Source organism: Mytilus trossulus, unplaced genomic scaffold, assembly GCF_036588685.1.
Source record: "Mytilus trossulus isolate FHL-02 unplaced genomic scaffold, PNRI_Mtr1.1.1.hap1 h1tg000457l__unscaffolded, whole genome shotgun sequence".
Classification (NCBI taxonomy): Eukaryota; Metazoa; Mollusca; class Bivalvia; order Mytilida; family Mytilidae; genus Mytilus; species Mytilus trossulus.
In genome coordinates this window covers 73,860-92,570 of record NW_026963370.1, presented here as the reverse complement: position 1 = coordinate 92,570, position 18,711 = coordinate 73,860, and the positions used below count along the sequence as shown (strand labels likewise).

The window sequence follows — 18,711 nt, the reverse complement described above, 5'->3', positions numbered from 1 at the left end:
AAGCTTTCTCTTCTTCTTTTTTTCGACATACGGAACTTTGTTTTATTTGTCTCTTTTGAATGATTATCATTTCTTGTGTTCAAGCTCTGAAAGTTGTGAATAAATAAAAACAAAATTGAAATGGATAAAACGAGAAAAAGCTGACAAGAAATCCTTGGACTCTTTTTTTAGTTCAGTAATGCACATAGTTGATAAACAACTATAGGTCACCGTACTGCATTCGACAATGAGCAAAGCCCATAACACATAGTCAGCTATAAAAGGCACCGAGATGACAATGTAAAACAATTCAAACGAGAAAACTAACGGCCTTATTTATGTACAAAAAATGAACGAAAACAATCATATGTAACACATAAACAAACGGCAACCACTGAATTACAGGCTCCTGACTTGGGATAGACGTTTTTACATTAGTTCGTCTTCAAGCCATTGATTCACTACCTAGCTGTCTATATTCTATTTACTAGTACACTTAGTACAATCAAATCTGAATAAAATTGTTCAAATATGGCTTTTGAAAATAATTCCATTAATTGCTTTTGAAACTTTAAAAACTTGTTGTAAGTACTTGAGAAATGAAACTGCATGCCTATATTGGTGTTGTTGAAGCTGTAAAAGTTTAGATTTTTATACCCTACATACTACTTTGCCTCATATTCTTAATAACAATAAATCACACACCTAATTAAACGGGCATTTACCTGAAAAGTCAGAATGCGAATATATATGTTTAAACTCTTTTAGGACATTTTTTTTTAATAACAACCAACAATTAACCCTGCCAATTCAATTGGACCTAGTTTGATACTATATATAGTATATATATAGTATAGATAAAATGCCCTTGAAAATGTTTACCACATAACATTTTTGTTCGCTTTGGATATTCCGTGTATCGTCACTGAAATCCTATGAGGATTAACTGTCCACCACTTATTGCTGACCTGTTTCTGTATTGTTTTGAGTTACAATTTATGACTCAAATCAGCAAAGTCAAATCGAAACAACATCTGATACAACAATTTGATAATACTTTAAATATGTGAATGACATATTTGCTCTCAATAATGACTTTCCCTTTTCACCATCTTTTGGTGTTTATATATGTCAACTTGTAATATTCCCTCGTGTAAGCAACAACGTACTAGATTTAAACGAAAGAAATCTTTGTGAAAAACTATAACACCAAGAGTTTCGATATCACAAACTAATCAACACATTTACTTAATTTTATCGTAGGTACAAACAAATCATTTGTAAACGAGTGTCGTCAAGTCACCAAAGATGCCCTTAAGTTTCCTCGTTTTGTAAAAAATGGTGTAAACGGGAAAAATCTGATAAAAAATCTCTTGATTCTTATTTAAATAAATGTATGAGTGGGTATATAAGAGAATATCACATTTGAAAAAAAAAATAAAAGTTAATAATAGAGTACATAATACACCTTTTTCCAGAATTAGAAATAAACTTCAAATACTTTCAAAGCGGTTTGTGTTTGTACCGGCCGACAAAGCAGCCAACAATGTGGTAGTGGTATGCCGTATATACTACACGGACGTTCTTAAGAATGAAATTCTAAATTCATTTACATTCAAGTCCATCCGCTCAACAGAGAGTCATATAGTAAACAAGCATATCACAACCACATCAAAGCTTAAGGCTTCTTCTGAACATTTGAAGGTCCCTTCTATGTATTGGCTACCGAAACTACACAAAAACATTTAAATATCTCGGCCTCTAGTAAGTGTTCTACAACTAATCTGTCAGTGCTCTCAACTAGTTCATTAACTACTATTAAAGAGCTTATCATAAACTATTGTAATAAAACATACGAACATAGTGGTATAAACCATTTTTGGAGTGTAAAAAAATCTTTGGATGTTTTAGATAAATTACGGGCTTTTGGTGGTCCTTTTGATTCTGTTAATAGTTTTGATTTGTCTACTCTTTACACTACACTTCCACACTATCTTATTAAACAAAAGTTTTCCTATTTAGTTTTAAATGGTCGTTTGGTAAAGCTGAATGTAGATACATTTGCTGCAACACATTTAAAGTCTTCTTCTCTAATGAGAAAGGTAAATATGCTAGATATACTTACTAGAGGTGTGATGAGATGGTTGAAGCTGTTAATTTTCTCCTTGATAATATTAATGTAAGTTTCGGCAACAAAGTTTATTGACAGGTTGTAGGTATCCCCATGGGCACTAATTGTGCCCCTTTAATAGTAGACTTGTTTTTGTACTGTTACGAATCACATTTTATGACTAAACTCAGTAAAGACCCGTCAAAATTGCATTCATATCAATTGATAAATTCAACAAAACTTATCGTTATCTTGATGATTTTTTTTCGTTAAATAACCAGGAATTTTCTCAATATCCTGCTTAAATTTACCCCAAAGAACTTACTTTAAATATATCAAATGTATTCGATAATAACTGTCCTTTCCTGGATATAGATATTTCGGTATTAAACGGGAAACTCCGCACTTAAATTTACGACAAAAGAGACGATTTTTCGTTCCCAATTGTTAATTTTCCATTTCTAGATGGTGATGTCCCTTTGGCACCATCTTACGGTGTTTATATTTCACAACTTGTTCGCTGTGCCCGGGTCTGTTGTGACGTTTTTGATTTTAGCGAATGCAACCTATATAATGTATTACTGGTAAATTATTAAACGAGGGATATCGTTACCATTAATTACTTAAAACCTTAACTAAATTTTTCCATAGATATAATGATTTGGGTTTGAAGTTTGGTTGTACCTGTAGAAAACTTATTTCAAACGGGATAGCACATCCTCATATTTACAGAAATGTTGTTAACCGTGCCCGGAAATTTAGAAATGATACATGTAAACTTGTCGCTCCTTTAAATAAACTTATTCTAAAAGGTTACGTATTCAACACTGTATTATGTTCATTGAATATTGTTTTTATTGGTTTATATATTGATTTTGTTATCAGTAGATTAAAAGCTAACTAAATATTACTAGTATTTTATCTACAATCTGTCGATACCTGTAACTTGGCATTGCACAAGGTCATGTTTTTATCTGGCTGTTTATGACGTCTTTATACTAAATCCATTGGATGTTGGATGTGTACGGATTGATAGTTTAGTCTTAGATGCATGATTGTTTTCATTAGTTGTTAGGAGCTTTGAACTAGCTGTCAGATAACTGCGAGTACTCTCAGATCTGTTCATTGTGTCTTTTTGTGTCGGGATGTATAAGTACCTGGCCACGTCCACTTGTATTTTTGTCCATCTGATGAGTTAAGCCTTTTTCAACTAATTTTTATAGTTCGTTCTTATGTTGTACTGTTATACCACTGTCCAAGGTTAGGTGGGGGTTGGGATTCCGCTTACATGTTTAACCCCGCAACATTACTTATGTATGTGCCTGTCCCAAGTCAGGAGCCTGTAATACAGTGAATTTATTTATGTGTTTCATATTTGTTTTTCGTTCATTTATTTTACATAAATAAGGCCGTTTGTTTTCTCGTTTGAATTGTTTTACATTGTCTTATCGGGGCCTTTTATAGCTGAATTTGCGGTATGGGCTTTGCTCATTGTTGAAGGCCGTACGGTGACCTATAGTTGTTAATGTCTGTGTCATTTTTGTCTTTTGTGGATAGTTGTCTCATTGGCAATCATACCACATCTTCTTTTTTATAGACTCTTTCAATCAGTTTAATTTTAAACTTCTAGAAGTAGTCCCTTGTTAACTTATATATCATTGACATTTTGCTTAGTTGCTTTTGTTACTTTTCTGACATCAGACTTGGACCAATATAATTAAAATATCTTTGATTTTGCTATATTACATATGAGTAGTATAGCGAAATCAGAGATCAATATTTTAATTAGATTGGGTAGTATAGCGAAATCACAGATCAATATTTTATAATCAGATTTGACTTGGACTTCTTTTAAACTGATTTTTAATGTGCGCATTGCTGCGTGTTTGATTTTGCTACCTTGGTTAGATGTATAGGGTAGGGTTGAAATCTAAAAACTAGAGGCTCTAAAGAGCCTGTATCGCTCACCATGGTCTATGTGAATATTAAACAAAAGAAGCAGATAGATTCATGATATTGATATGTTTGTGCATCTTACTTTACTGAACATTCTTGCTGCCTACAATTATCTCTATCTCTAATGAACTTGGCCCTGTAGTTTCAGTGGGAAATGTTGGTAAAAGTTTACAAATTTTATGAAAATTGTTAAAAATTGACTATAAAAGACAATAACTCCTTAGGGGGTCAATTGACCATTTCAGTCATGTTGACTTATTTGTAAATCTTACTTTTCTGAACATTATTGCTGTTTACAGGTTATCTCTATCTATAACAGTATTCAAGATAATAACCAAAAACAGCAAAATTTCCTTAAAATTACCAATTTAGGGGCAGTAACCCAACAACGGGTTGTTCGATATATCTGAAAATTTAAGGGCAGATAGATCTTGACCTAGTGAACATTTTTACCCATGTTAGATTTGCTCTTAAAGTTTTGGTTTTTGAGTTATAAGCCAAAAACTGCATTTTACCCCTATGTTCTATTTTTAGCCATGACAGCCATCTTGGTTGGTTGACCATGTCACCGGACACAGTTTTTAAACTAGATACCCCAATGATGATTGTGGCCAAGTTTGGATTAATTTGGCCGAGTAGTTTCAGAGGGGAAGATTTTTGTAAAAGATTACTAAGATTTACGAAAAATGGTTAAAAATTGACTATAAAGGTTAATAACTCCTAAACTGACCATTTAGATCGTGTTAACTTATTTGTCAATCTTACTATGCTGAACATTATTTTCTGTTTACAGTTTATCTCTATCTATAATAATATTCAAGCTAATAAACCAAAACAGTAAAATTACCAATTCAGGGTAACGGGTTGTCCGATTCATCTGAAAATTTCAGGGCAGAAAGATCTTGACCTGATGAACAATTTAACTTCAGTCAGATATGCTCTATATGCTTTGGTTTTTGAGTAATAACCCAAAAAATGCATTTTACCCCTATGTTCTTAGCCGTTTTTAGCCGTGGCGGCCGTCTTGGTTGGTTGATCAGGTCACCGGACACATTTTTAAAACTAGATACCCAAATGATAATTGTGGCCAAGTTTGGTAAAATTTGGCCCAGTAGATTCAGAGGAGAAGATTTTTGTAAAAGTTAACGACGACAGACGCAGGACGACGACGGACGACAGACGACGGACGCCAAGTGATGAGAAAAGCTCACTTGGCCCTTTGGGCCAGGTGAGCTAAAAAACATGTTTATCCCGCGTCTAAAGGCAGGATGCTCTGGTCTATATTAGTCTGGTATGATCTTTAATTTCAGTTCATTTATATGTTTCGGAGTTAAATGTGACGTCCATTATCACTGAACTAGTACACACTTTTGTTTATAGGCCAGCTGAAGAACCCCTCCGTGTGCGGAATTTTCTCGCTATGTTAAAGACGCACTGGTGGCCTTCGTCTGTTTTTCCTCTTTGGTCAGGGACACATCCCTCGATCATTTCCATTCCCAATTCTATTTACCATCAACAAACAATTTCATACATATAGTCTAAACAGACCAAAAAGATTTATGAATAGAGATATTCCATTAACAAAGGAGTCATAAGTCGAATTGAATCAGAGAAAGGACGAAACACCATGACAACACCAACATTTGCCTGTAAAAAAAACTACACAAAAAAAGTAAACCCCGGGCTACACGACCCCACTATTCAGGATTGTACTCTGGTATGGTAATCCGACCTTGTGTGGAACCTGTCGTGGTCCTGGTGGTAAAAACGATGTATGTGATAGATATAGGAAGATGTGGGAGGTCTAATTCTGTGATTTTTCAAAGAATACTTGCAGTGGTTAAATACTATTACACATTGGTATAGAAATCATACCATCTTGCGCAACCAATTGCTTCCTCTGAAAATATATTAAAAAATAGTTTGCTTTTATTACTTGTGAATTGGATGGAGAGTTGTCTCATTGGCACTCATACCACATCTCCTTATATTAAGTTAAAAACAATTGCTGCTTAATGTTGTTTGTTACTACGCTTTCAAGACACGGCTTTGTTTTATTTGTTTGTGTTTTTGGTTTGACCTTGATAATCTGCCCTCAACACTATGGCTACCACATGTGGAGCAGATTCGTCATAACGTACTGGAGCACCTGAGATCAGTACATGTTGTTTGTCTTTGTTGTCTTTTTATTTGTTCTCAAGTTTCAATGACGTTGTTATGCAAATAAAAAAGAATATGTGGTATGATTGCCAATAAGACAACTCTTCACAGGAGACCAAACGACACAGAAATTAACAACTGTAGGTCATCGTAGGGCCAGTTTTATAATCAGGTTTTTTTCGACTTAAAAGTTTGAAAGTCCTTTTGGTATGTTTCGTCTCTTTAACAACACTGTATAAATGTAACCTTTCTTTGTAATATTTTGTTCATACGGCGACCATTATTTGCTACGACCTATGTCATTTTGTCTCTGAAAGATAATTGTCTCATTATTAATCATTCCGCACCTGCTTAGTTATATTAATAGATATTTTTCTGAAATCTGTTTTATCCAATTCAGTGAGACAATGACTTTTTTTATTGATTTTTTATACGTAAATTTATTTGTAAATACGCACTGGAAAAGGGCAGTCGCTTATCACAAAAACAACACATTGCATAAAGTGTAGCAATATTTTTTCGGTGAACAATGTCATTGATTCGGCTAAATCAATAAAAAGTTGAACATCTTTGAATTTTAAAGACTAGAAAGCCATATTTTAGACAACTTGTATTCTCGTTATCAAAGTCGTTTTGGTAAGTGGGAATATATCATATCGTTTGAAAGTAAGTCCTTCCATTCAACTGTTACAGATTAAACTGAAATAGAAAATAATACATGTATTACTGAGTGCTACGTTATTAATCTTCAGTCTGGAATAATAAAATAATTTTTTTGAATATACGAAATAAAAATATGTTGAATGTGATTCACTCAAATAAATATATAACGTCGGTTATCTTGAAAATGTATTACATTTATGATACATACTATTTGATATTGACCTCCAACATATGTACCCGAGTACGACTAATATCAGACTACAGCTTACTTGACATTATGTGACGTTTTTTGAACAATTAATGTTGAAGATATTCCGACGTACCAAATATTATATCCTGGTATTTTTCATGAGATTTACAACCAACCGCGGGTCGATGGCACTGCTTGTAAGCGTTCCTACGCGATAGTACCACTTACCAAGTAGTTAACACCAGTAACGGATTCATAAGTGGGGACCCGTTGACTGCCTAAGAGGGCCCGCTCCGGTCATGCTTCAGTGATTCCCAATATAAGCAACCATTTTTTTCCCAGAAAAGGGGCCCCCTCCCCCTCAATCCGCCTCTGAACACATCTGCAGTGGTGTTGTTATAGACATCCAAAATGTTCTCTGTCATAATTATGTTCATCAATGTCTTGATAATTGTTTGTTTTCTTACCATGATAGTTATAGTCTATATATATATAGTTAAGCAATGGATAATTGTACCAAGACTTTAAAAACAAATCTAGCTAGATTAAACTGAAAATTAACTACTTGTGACCAACAATATCAATTATGGTCTTAGTTTTAATAACTATTTTTTTTTTGGATTTTCCGTGATGTAAATCAACGTCATCCGTCTATGATGATAATTATATATTCACTAACAACATCAGAACAATTTAAAAAAAAAAAATTTAGTTTCTGTGTTGTTTAACTAATACAAACAAAATAAAATGCAACCGTTCACCTCTTTCGCAAATAAATGCATGTTCTTCATTGCATGCAGTATCCCGCCAAAGAGAACCAAAAGCCAAATACATCAACATACACTGTTCACTGCCCGGATTACCATTAACTGTGTCCCAATCAGAATCAGTGGTTGATATCGGGGTATTTGTAGAACTCCACTCCCAAACTCCATCAGTGTTCATATCATCACCTCCCAGCCATACCCCTATAGGTAAATAATCCGACAAGAATTTCACGAGAGCATATTATTTATTATTTACCTCAAAGCCATACTCCTATAAGTAATTAAATGATACGATAAGCATTTCAAAAGAGAGCATATTATTACCTCAAAGCCATACTACTATAGATAATTAAATGATACGATAAGCATTTCAAAAGAGAGCATATTATTACCTCCAAGCCATACTACTATAGGCAAAACCAGCAAGTATTTCAAAAGAGAGCATATCATAAACCCCAAGACATACTCAGATAGGGAAATAATATACGATAATAATTTCAAAACAGACCCCGGAATAATCTATATAATGTGCATAGCAAGCATAATATAATGCATCTAATATGGGCGACATGACATGGCTCGAATTGGGTTATCTCTCCTTAAACAGAACACAATTTATACTTTATTGTATTATTTTTTCTGTCTCTGAAGAAATATCATAATAATGTGGTGTGCACTGAATAACGCGCGTAGTATGGAAGCCAAAATAAGAAGACGTGTTACATCCAAAATTAAATTAAATATTACCAAACTGGACTACACACCATTATCAACGACGCCGTATCTGCTGTTGACCTCCACTTTCAATAGATTCACTTCTTGCATCGTTTCTGGTTCTGCTAATTTTGCACCACGTTCGTTGCAGTAAGCCTAAATATGAAGACAAGTATAAAAAACAAACAACAAACCACACACATATATTACTCTACGACAGATATTGGAACACCAGTGAAGGTAATACATGACAGAAAACACATTTTATATTCATAACTATTTAAATATCAGCACACTAATGTTAAATCTGCAAATTTGCGGATGCAAATTTTGCTCTTTCCTCATGCACCTGGATACATTACATTATGTAAACTTTATGGGGTTTATATCTGTACCAATTAATGTTATTTGGTTTGTTGATAAATAAGTATAGATTATAACATCCCCTTTTCCATATTGGCGCTGGTATCATTCTGAGACTCCGATATAGGCCCGAGGTTTTATCCGAGTGACGCTATGGGTCGAGGGCTGATACCGAGCCAATATGGAAAAGACAGGTTATACAATGTAATATATTTATCACATATCTAAGTTCTACTTAATACTAATGTCCTGGCTCTGTCTAATCTTTGGTACGTAAAGTAATCAAGAATCTCTCTCCACTGCGATGAAACGAGTACCCCCATTGTTCGCCATTGTCGTTTAGGACGCAATGACGTCATGTCATTTGGAATCAGGGCACTATTACCAATTTTTAACATCTTTTTTGCCCCCGGTAGCAATATATATGAAGAGGACAATTTTGAGTTTATTTTTACTCGTCAGTAGAATCTAAACGATGGCGTATCGCCTTTAATATTGATTCACTTATAGGGTCTTTGCATCGGAACTAAACACGTTAGTCGATGCCACTGCTGGTGGACGTTTCGTCCCCGAGGGTATCACCAGCCCAGTAGTCAACACTTCGTTTACAAAACTTTCAATTTTTTGAAAAACTAAGGATTTTCTTATTACCAGGCATAGATTACCTTAGCCGTATTTGGCACAACCTTTTGGAATTTTGCATCCTCAATGCTCTTCAACTTTGCACTTGTTTGGCTTTATAAGTATTTTGATATGAGCGTCACTGATGAGTTTCATGTAGACGAAACGCGCGTCTGGCGTACAAATTATAATTCTGGTACCTTTGATAACTATTATTTAAAAACTAGTTTTTGGCATTGCAAGGGTTATTATAATATATGTTATGACTGTATGATACTAAACCCCTAACGGGAGGGATTGTGCCTGATATTCATATGACGAAGACATAATCTGTCAATCAGTTTAATTGAAGTCTGGAGATGGCATGTCAGTCAACTGCTAGAAGTCTTTTGTTATTAATGTGTTATTGTCATTTTGTTTATTTTCTCTTGTTACATCTTCTGACATCAGACTCGGACTTCACTTAAACTGAATTTTAATGTGCGTATTGTTATGCGTTTACTTTTCTACATTGCATAAGGATATAGGGGAGGGTTGAGATCTCATAAAAATGTTTAACCCCGCCAAATATTTGCGCTTCTTCCAAGTCAGGAGCCTCTGGCCTTTTGTTAGTCTTGTATTAATTTTAATTTTAGTTTCTTGTGTATAATTTGGAGTTTAGTATGGAGTTTATTATCACTGATCTATAGATATAGGAAGATGTGGTGTGAGTGCCAAGTACATATATATTTATATGTTTAGGGGCCAGCTGAAGGACGCCTCCGGGTGCGGGAATTTCTGTTGTTGTCTGTTCTATGGCCGGGTTATTGTTGCTTTGACACATTCTCCATTTCCATTCTCAATTTTATTGTAACACAGTACATGAATGATATATTAGGCATAACGATGGAATTAATTGTAGATTGGCTAAATATTTAACAAACAAATATATTTTGTCTTGTATTTTACATAAGACACAAGATATGAACTTGTAACATCTGAGAGGCTATCTTATAGATGTTTCGGGACCAATATATGAGATACGTAAAAAGCCAAAGCCGGAGGTCCGAATATAAAATGAAGCCGTACTATAAATCAGTAGTCTGTAGTTTTAAACTAAAAGACAATACATCTGCTTAATTTTGTTTGAAAATAAGAAACCAGTTCGTGTGCTCCTGGTGGCATATCATAACGGGGTCATCCAATAACAATTTCATTTCTTTCAAATATCAAATAGCGTTTCTAACAACAAATTTGTAAAGGTAGGTTTGTTTCTGCTTTTACAGCCAAGCCACTCCCACCAAAACCAAACCTTGACAAAAATTACATGGTCTGTCCGTTCTGAGCATGTTCAAAACTTTAAACGGACGTCCAAGGGATGTAATATCCATTGAACGTCCGGTAGGCGTCCGTTTTGTACGGTACTCGTCCTTTTTGTTTCCGTTTTGTTTCCGTTACGTGTCCGTTATACAGCCGTTGGAGGTCTGGCAGATAAATTCACCAACGAACGTCTACCGGAAGTGTAACGGATAAAACGGATGGTGAACGAATGTGAACCGGACTTCTACAGGACGTATAACGGATAAAACGGATGATGAAAGGATCTGAAACGGATAAATGCCAATTAAAAATTTCGCATCAGAAAAGCCATTTTTTTGGGGTATGTCAGATTTCTTAGGGTTCATGAATTTTAATTATTAATAATCGATCTTGGAGTCAGGCCACATCCTTGCAATCAAGCAGCTCTTATTCACGACAGACACGGCTCTTTAGCGGCATTGTGAAGAACAAACGGATACAAATTTTGCGTACGGACAACTTTTATTTTCATCCGTTAGGCGTCCGTTCGTTCTATCTGGTAAGGTGTGACCGAGGCTTCAGAAATGGTAAACGATGACAAAAAGTCATTGAAATGTTAAAAGTTCCTTAATTTTCAATACATAATCCACTTTCCTCCACGAAACCTCTTTCAACATTATTAATATCGATTGTATCAGCAATCAAAGCCGGGCTCCGAAGTTATTGTGAACCTATTCAAGAGGTGGCGTGAATCAGAAAAGGATACTTAAAAAATCCAAAGTTATTCTAGAGTACACACAATCGAAGATTCTTTACACAAGTTTTCCCCATTCCAAGGTAAAGACAAATTGAAAGAGTTGGTATTGCTTTGTTTCATAAAAAAGAATGGCCAACGTAGACACAAGTATCTTGTCTTAGGAAGGGATAAATCCTACTTTATAAAAAATCACTCTGATTCGAAATCCTCTGAAACTGACATCATCAAGATGCTTGATTTCGCGATTTCTTTACCGCAAACCCGGTAAGAAGTATAATTTGATAGGTCACATTCGTGTAAAGGGAACGGGATTGTAATTACGACATGAGTAATATATCCGCTATCATTTGTGAAATAGAAATCCAATAATGGTCAACCAACTCATGATGGCCTCCGTAAAATCAACGAATGGATGATTTCAACTTCACCATTGGGAACTTTGGTTTAATAGCTCCCTTGTGACCAACAATCATCTATCAAGGAAATTCTGATAGTTTATACAAGCCCGGGAATATCTGATCAATTGTGAAATAAATACTCCGTATGCAGGCGATACTGGAATGTTGCTACGTATAAATGGAACGTTCACACTTGGGAAGCTGAAATCGTATCTTTTGTCGTAAAGTTTTGTTTCATCCGACCCTCATTGTCAATTTCTTTAAGTCAAGTTATGAGACAGACTGTATCTGTAGTATCATTTTCTCTAGTTCGATTGGATTGATGCGTTTAACATACTAGTAGTCACCAAGTGTTGAATTAGTTAGTGATAGAACATCGGCTAGAAATTGACATAGAGTGTCGTTTGAAAGCAAGTTTGTTTTATGAATATTTTGTATGTTATAGATCTCACCTGTGCATCATTCCAGGTTAGGATGTTGGTGAGCTCACTGAAGAAATAACACGAATCTTCGAGTACAACCCAATCAGATGGACAAACGTCTTAAAAAAATTAATGAAAAAAAATGGTTATGGAAACGTTTGATTGATAAACATAAATTAATAAGATAGTACAACTTGATTGACTTTTGACTTAAATCTAGACCAGGTTAGATCGGAGCAGTTAATGCTAACATCTCAACTGTCGTGATATTTCTGTTAGAAGACGGAGTGTTGTCATGAACTCTGTGTAACCTTTTGAGTGAATGAACTCTTAATCTTTATTAAAATGGTGTTTTTGATGTATGCCAAAATATGGAAATGGTAAATTAACTACAAACAACTGCAGGAAGACACGTTAATAACCCTAGTTTTTGGTTGGGTTCGTGTTGTTTATTCTTTAGTTTTCTATGTTGTGTCATGTGTGCTATTGTTTTTCTGTTTGTATTTTTCATTTTTAGCCATGGCGTTGTCAGTTTGTTATAGATTTATGAGTTTGACTGTCCCTTTGGTATCGTTCGTCCCTCTTCTTTAATAATGCTAAGTTTTGCTTTGGTTTTTTTTAATTTGTGTGTAATGAATATTTTTCAGAAATTGATACACCAGATCCTTCCGTGTCTAAATTTAACCATCAGATATATTTGATTGCATTGATTGTATTTTTATAGTCGATGAAATATTAACAAGTACAATTCTAAGAAACAATGAAAAGGGTACAAAGTATGTCTTAATATGAGTAAAAAACCCCAATTTACCAATAAATATGGTAAAGGTAAAGGTAACTGAAACTTTTAACATTACATATCAATAACACGGGTTCTAGTTCGTTCAAAGCATTTAATCTGTTAACGAGAAGTATAGCATTAATGTATTTAAGGTTGTGCTGATGAACATAACGGACGTGTTTTGAAGCATGCTTACTTTGGTCCATGACACTATTGATCAATAGCACACTGGTCGTCGCAATCATAGGAACCATCATTGGCGCGATTGCCGGGGACATCATCATCATCGCCGTCATCATCGCCATCATTGTCGCTAATGTCTGTGAAGCAGTCTCATTTGATGACTTTATGTTTGTAATGATATTAGAGGCAATGACCGCCGTCAGTAGAAAAGATAATTCATCAACATTTTCTGAAGAACATAAAAGTACAATATAGTGGAATACCATTCATTTAACTGTTAACAAACAGTCAAATGAAGAAACATATACTCTAATATCAAGCTACAGTCAAGTGGAATAACATACATATCAAGCTATAAACGTACAGTCAAATGGAATAACATATATTATCACATACTTTGTACTGATATGTACGTTTTTGCATGGATAATAATAGCCGGACGTCAAGGATGGATATCAACCCTCGGGGCCGATATCGATATCAGCCCTCGAAATCCATATCAAGCCCCCGAGTTTAACTTCCGGTAACCTGTCAATCTAAGGCTACTTTTAAACAAGTTGAACATAATGAAAAGAAATTTAGAAAGTTACAAATGTGCTGTAGAAGAATTTGTAATGTAACACTTAAAAGTCGTTTAATATTTGCAATTCTTAGAATTAATATATTTATTGTTAATTTATTTCTGAAACTTTTCACAAAACGTTGTTAACCTACTGTGATAAGAACTTTTTTTTTAACTCAACAGCACAGTGATACATTTATTTTTTGTTTTCGTTAAATATCTTTTTGATTTTTGATAAACATAATTTGGTGTAAGCTATTGGTTTTCTCCTGCTTGAAAATATGTGATAAATAGATTATAACATGTCATTTTCCATATGGTCCATGGTATCAGCCCACGACCCATATCAAGCCCTCGGGCTAAAGCCCTCTGGCTTGATATGGGAGTCTAGGGCTGATACCAGGGCCATATGGAAAATGCCATGTAATAATCTATAATTAAACCATAAACGTACAGTCAATAGAGAATAATACATGACAAAATCCGTATCATATGTCGTATCATCCCGAGACATCAATATCAGCCCAAGGGCCTTTAGGCCCGAGGGATGATATTGGTCGAGGGTGATACGGCATGTGATACGGATTTTGCCATGTATTATACGCTTTATCATATATTTTCAACAGAAGAGTATTATATTATATGAACTGTTTTCTGATCCATAGCACTGGGTTACCTTTAGTGATCTTTAGTTCTACTTTTGTCTTGTTTCAAAGGCCTCAAAAGAACTGCTCAATTACTTACCCGAAGCACCTTACCTAAGGTGCTAGGTTGCCATGTGTTGCTAAGGGGGGCGGGCTTACCAGTAGAAAGTGGATAGGTGTATTTGCGTGCTGTTGTTTAAAAAAAATTATTTTGTTTATTATTGTATTTATTTGTGTGTTTTGTACTTTTTATACTTGCATTTAGTGTGCCAAAAATATGACAAAATGACGTTCGCGACGTCACATACAATAGAAACCTTGACTTTCGTGACTTCACATACCAAACAATGACGTTATTCAAAAAATTGACCTATTGAGGAAAATTTTTCTTAAGCAAAAAAAATAAAACTGACTATGAAAAAAAAAAAAAAAAAAAAAAAAAAAAGTAGGGGTGTGATAAAGGGTAGGGGTGCTATAAAGGGTATGCGATAAAGGGTAGGTGGTGTGATAAAGGGTATGCGATAAAGGGTGCGCATCAAAGTTGCGCGATATGCATTAAACAGCAGGCTATTTATCACATATGCAAAACTACTGTATTTACTACTAAACATATGATAAAGTGAAATAACATATATTAAACTGTAAAGGTAAAATGAAATAACATATTTTTAACCATAATTCTAACATGACGTCCTGCAAATGCTTTGAGTACACACCCGTGGTAAAATATGTATATATTGCATTGGCTGTTCCGATCGTACTCCCACCTAATAATTTAAGCATTTTACGGGAAAATGAACGCATCTGATACTGAAAATCATCACAACAAGGAAACGTAAACAAACGATGCTAAAATGTGGTGTAAGCCAATTTTTTTTATACATAGAAGACTTATAAGTAAATTATCATTAAAATTCATCTTAATCTTTCTGAATACGTTATTGTAAATAGTTTGAACATGTCACTAATTATGTTTGCTCCGTTCTTTTACGCAAATTTACAAGTGCGTTAATTTATGGGAACGGCAAGTATTTGCCTCCACCTAGAGCGCTTCGATCCAAAAGAATTGCCGTATTTGTCCTTTTAGAATCGAAATAATTCATGGGGGCTTAAATATATATATAGATTTTACCACGGGTTGTCCCTTTATGCCGATATTTTACCCCTCGCTATCGCTCAGGGTAAAATATTAATCTTAAAGGGCCAACCCGTGGTGAAATCAAGATATATTCAAGCTGCAATGAATTATTTCTTAAACATACAGTCAAATGGAATACCATATATTAAACCATAAACGTACAGTCAAATGGAATAACATATATTAAACCATAAACGTACAGTCAAGTGGAATAATATATATTAAACTGTAAAGGTAAAATGAAATAACATATATTTAACCATAAACATACAGTCAAATGGAATAACATATATTTAACCATATACATGCAGTCAAATGTAATAACATATATTTAACAATAAACGTACAGTCAAGTGGAATAACATATATTTAACCATAAACATACAGTCAAATGGAATAACATATATTAAACTATAAACGTACAGTCAAGTGGAACAACACACATTTGACTTTTAAATTAAACGTACATTGAAAAGAAATACGTACACTATACTATGAACGTACAGTCAAATAGAATAACATTTCGTTCATCCTGTTAAAGTGCGTCTGGCGTACAGAAAATGGATAAGTTTATTTCCATTTACTTTTATATCTTCGAGGTAACAATAAATAAGATAGAAACAAAACTTCCTTTTTTTGTCGAATCGATTTTTTTTTTACTTTGTCCTTTTTCTGAATGTCATGAAAACCCGTCTAAATATCACCGGATAATTTATCGTTATAAAAGAAAAGAGGGACGAAAGATACCAAAAGGGACAGTCAAACTCATAAATCTAAAACAAACTGACAACGCCATGGCTAAAAATGAAAAAAGACAAACAGAAAAACAATAGTACACAAAGTCATGACACAACATAGAAAACTAAAGAATAAACAACACGAACCCCACCAAAAACTAGACGTGATCTCAGGGGCTCCGGAAGGGTAAGCAGATCCTGCTCCACATGCGGCACCCGTCGTGTTGCTGCTCCGGAAGGGTAAGCAGATCCTGCTCCACATGTGGCACCCGTCGTGTTGCTGCTCCGGAAGGGTAAGCAGATCCTGCTCCACATGTGGCACCCGTCGTGTAAGATGTTCGTGATTGCCCACTTCATTAGTAAGGAAATGGAAATACCTATAAATGTGTTAGGTTAAGACGAATACATTGTCTATTAAGGTTTATTTTCTAACACGCATAATTTTACCTAAGGAGAAGTTAGATGATGGTATTTCACGTGTTGATGGTACCACAAGAGCTTCACAAACACACAGAATAATCATTAGTTGACATATTTTCATTTTACCCTGGAAAACAAAAACAAAAGACATTTAAACAAATAAAAAGGCGAAAAAGGCAAACGACGTCGTTAAAAACAAGATACAAATTGTAAACCATTTACATGTACTTACTTCTCTTTGCAGATTTTGATTGTTCTCCCCTTTTATATATCTTTTGATCAAATGACCGTAGTTTGAACTAAAAGCCATTTGCTCGTATTTTATTTTACAGTTCTATCAGTTAGTTTAGTTTCAATCATACACCGATGTTTGTTCCTGTATAATCCATACAACATATGTTCATTGTGGTTATGTAGTTTGAATATGGTGTCGACTATGATATCATTTGTTTGTGTGTTTCTCTGAGTTGCGTGTGTTTGTGCTCCATTTCTGTCGCATAGTGTTGTCATTTCAGCGATTTTCATTTAACACTGTCATAACTGGGGAGGTTTGGCAAGCAATAACACCCACAATTTATTTTTAAAATGTTTTGTACCAAGTCAGAAATATGGCATTTGTTAGGGACCTACCATTTGATTTTTATGGGGGGGCTAGGATGAAATTTGAAAAAAATAGGCAGGACAGGAGTTTTGAGTAAAAAAAAAGGCAGGATGATCATCTTGGTAAAAAAAAAAGGCAGGATAACAATTTGGGTAAAAAAAGTCAGGATAAACTAGTAAAAAAAAAGGCAGGACCGAATAGAGTAAAAAATAAAAAGGCAGGACCGAATAGAGTAAAAAATAAAAAGGCAGGACAGAGATTACAACTAAAAAAAAAGCAGGACAAAATTTTTCATCCTAGCCCCCCCATAAAAATCAAATGGTAACTCCCTTATCAAACAGTTCGTTTCTATGTAAATTAGAGGTTTTATTTGTTCACTTCAGTGTTCCTGTTGTTTGTTTGTTTTCCTTTCATAGTTAGTTTTTTTCCCTCGATTTTATTTTATTACCAGGATTTTCTTTCTCTAACTTGATTTATGATCTATGAACACTGGAATACTGCTGATACCCTCATTTACAGGTGTTTTTACACCAAAATACTTCTTGTAAACGTTTGAAGAATATAAAAATATCAACATAAATAAAATAAAATACGTAATTCAGAAGGGAACGTTGGCACGTAAAAGTGGGAGAATGTGCAGTACACACATGGTACATTAGATTAAGAACAATGACATGCCTTTACATTGGTATTTGATTTCACAATAAAGTATCCTGCTCAGCTCAATAAAACAAGCATTTCCAATAATATGTTTTAAACGATCCACCAATCATTTGTTTGGTAAAAAAGATAATTCTTGAACATGATGACATAAATCGTTTGTTAAATTTTCTTGGTTTTCAAACAACTAAATTTGTGTATAAAAAATGAAATGTGACTTTACCGTAGTGTTGTCTTACCACCATGCAGTTGGTTGTATTGATATCCTTCGTGTGATTATAAATATACATTTTTAATCTAATAAAATATAAATCTAGCTCGAGGTAATACATCTGTCATTCCTGGTTTAACATATATATATATGATAGGAAAGTAAAAACATTTTACGATGTTACCTAGTAATAGAAAAAGAAATCAACACGTGCCGTTTTGCACTAAGTACATTAAGGTGGTACCCAACATCTTGACTAAATTTGATTTAGGTCGTTTAATTTTCATAAAATTTTGAAAAATATTTACTTTGACCATTTGAAAAAAATATATAAAAATTTCAAAAAAACTTCAACCTATAACTTTCTCGAAAAAAAAAATGGTTGGATATAAAGTA

The 18,711-nt window shown here is 34.2% G+C and overlaps 1 protein-coding gene across 1 annotated transcript; it reads right to left on the bottom strand.

The window, feature by feature from the left end:
- Nucleotides 1–6,704: 6,704 nt before the first annotated feature.
- Nucleotides 6,705–18,406, bottom strand: LOC134702416 (C-type lectin mannose-binding isoform-like). Its single transcript, XM_063563321.1, has 7 exons — nucleotides 18,328–18,406; nucleotides 16,871–16,970; nucleotides 13,356–13,571; nucleotides 12,409–12,497; nucleotides 8,590–8,695; nucleotides 7,820–8,026; nucleotides 6,705–6,904 (listed from the first exon to the last, which is right to left on the bottom strand). Exons 2-7 carry the CDS (start codon nucleotides 16,962–16,964, stop codon nucleotides 6,900–6,902), a joined length of 717 nt encoding a protein of 238 aa, XP_063419391.1. The 5' UTR covers nucleotides 16,965–16,970; nucleotides 18,328–18,406; the 3' UTR covers nucleotides 6,705–6,899.
- Nucleotides 18,407–18,711: the final 305 nt, after the last annotated feature.

Coding starts and splice junctions, on each gene's coding strand:
- LOC134702416 (XM_063563321.1), bottom strand. CDS start 16,964: ATGAAAATATGTCAACTAATGATTATTCTGTGTGTTTGTGAAGCTCTT. Junction 8,696..12,408: donor TAACCTGGAATGATGCACAG/GTGAGATCTATA, acceptor CTTCATATTTAG/GCTTACTGCAACGAACGTGG. Junction 8,027..8,589: donor ATACGGCGTCGTTGATAATG/GTGTGTAGTCCA, acceptor ATTTACCTATAG/GGGTATGGCTGGGAGGTGAT.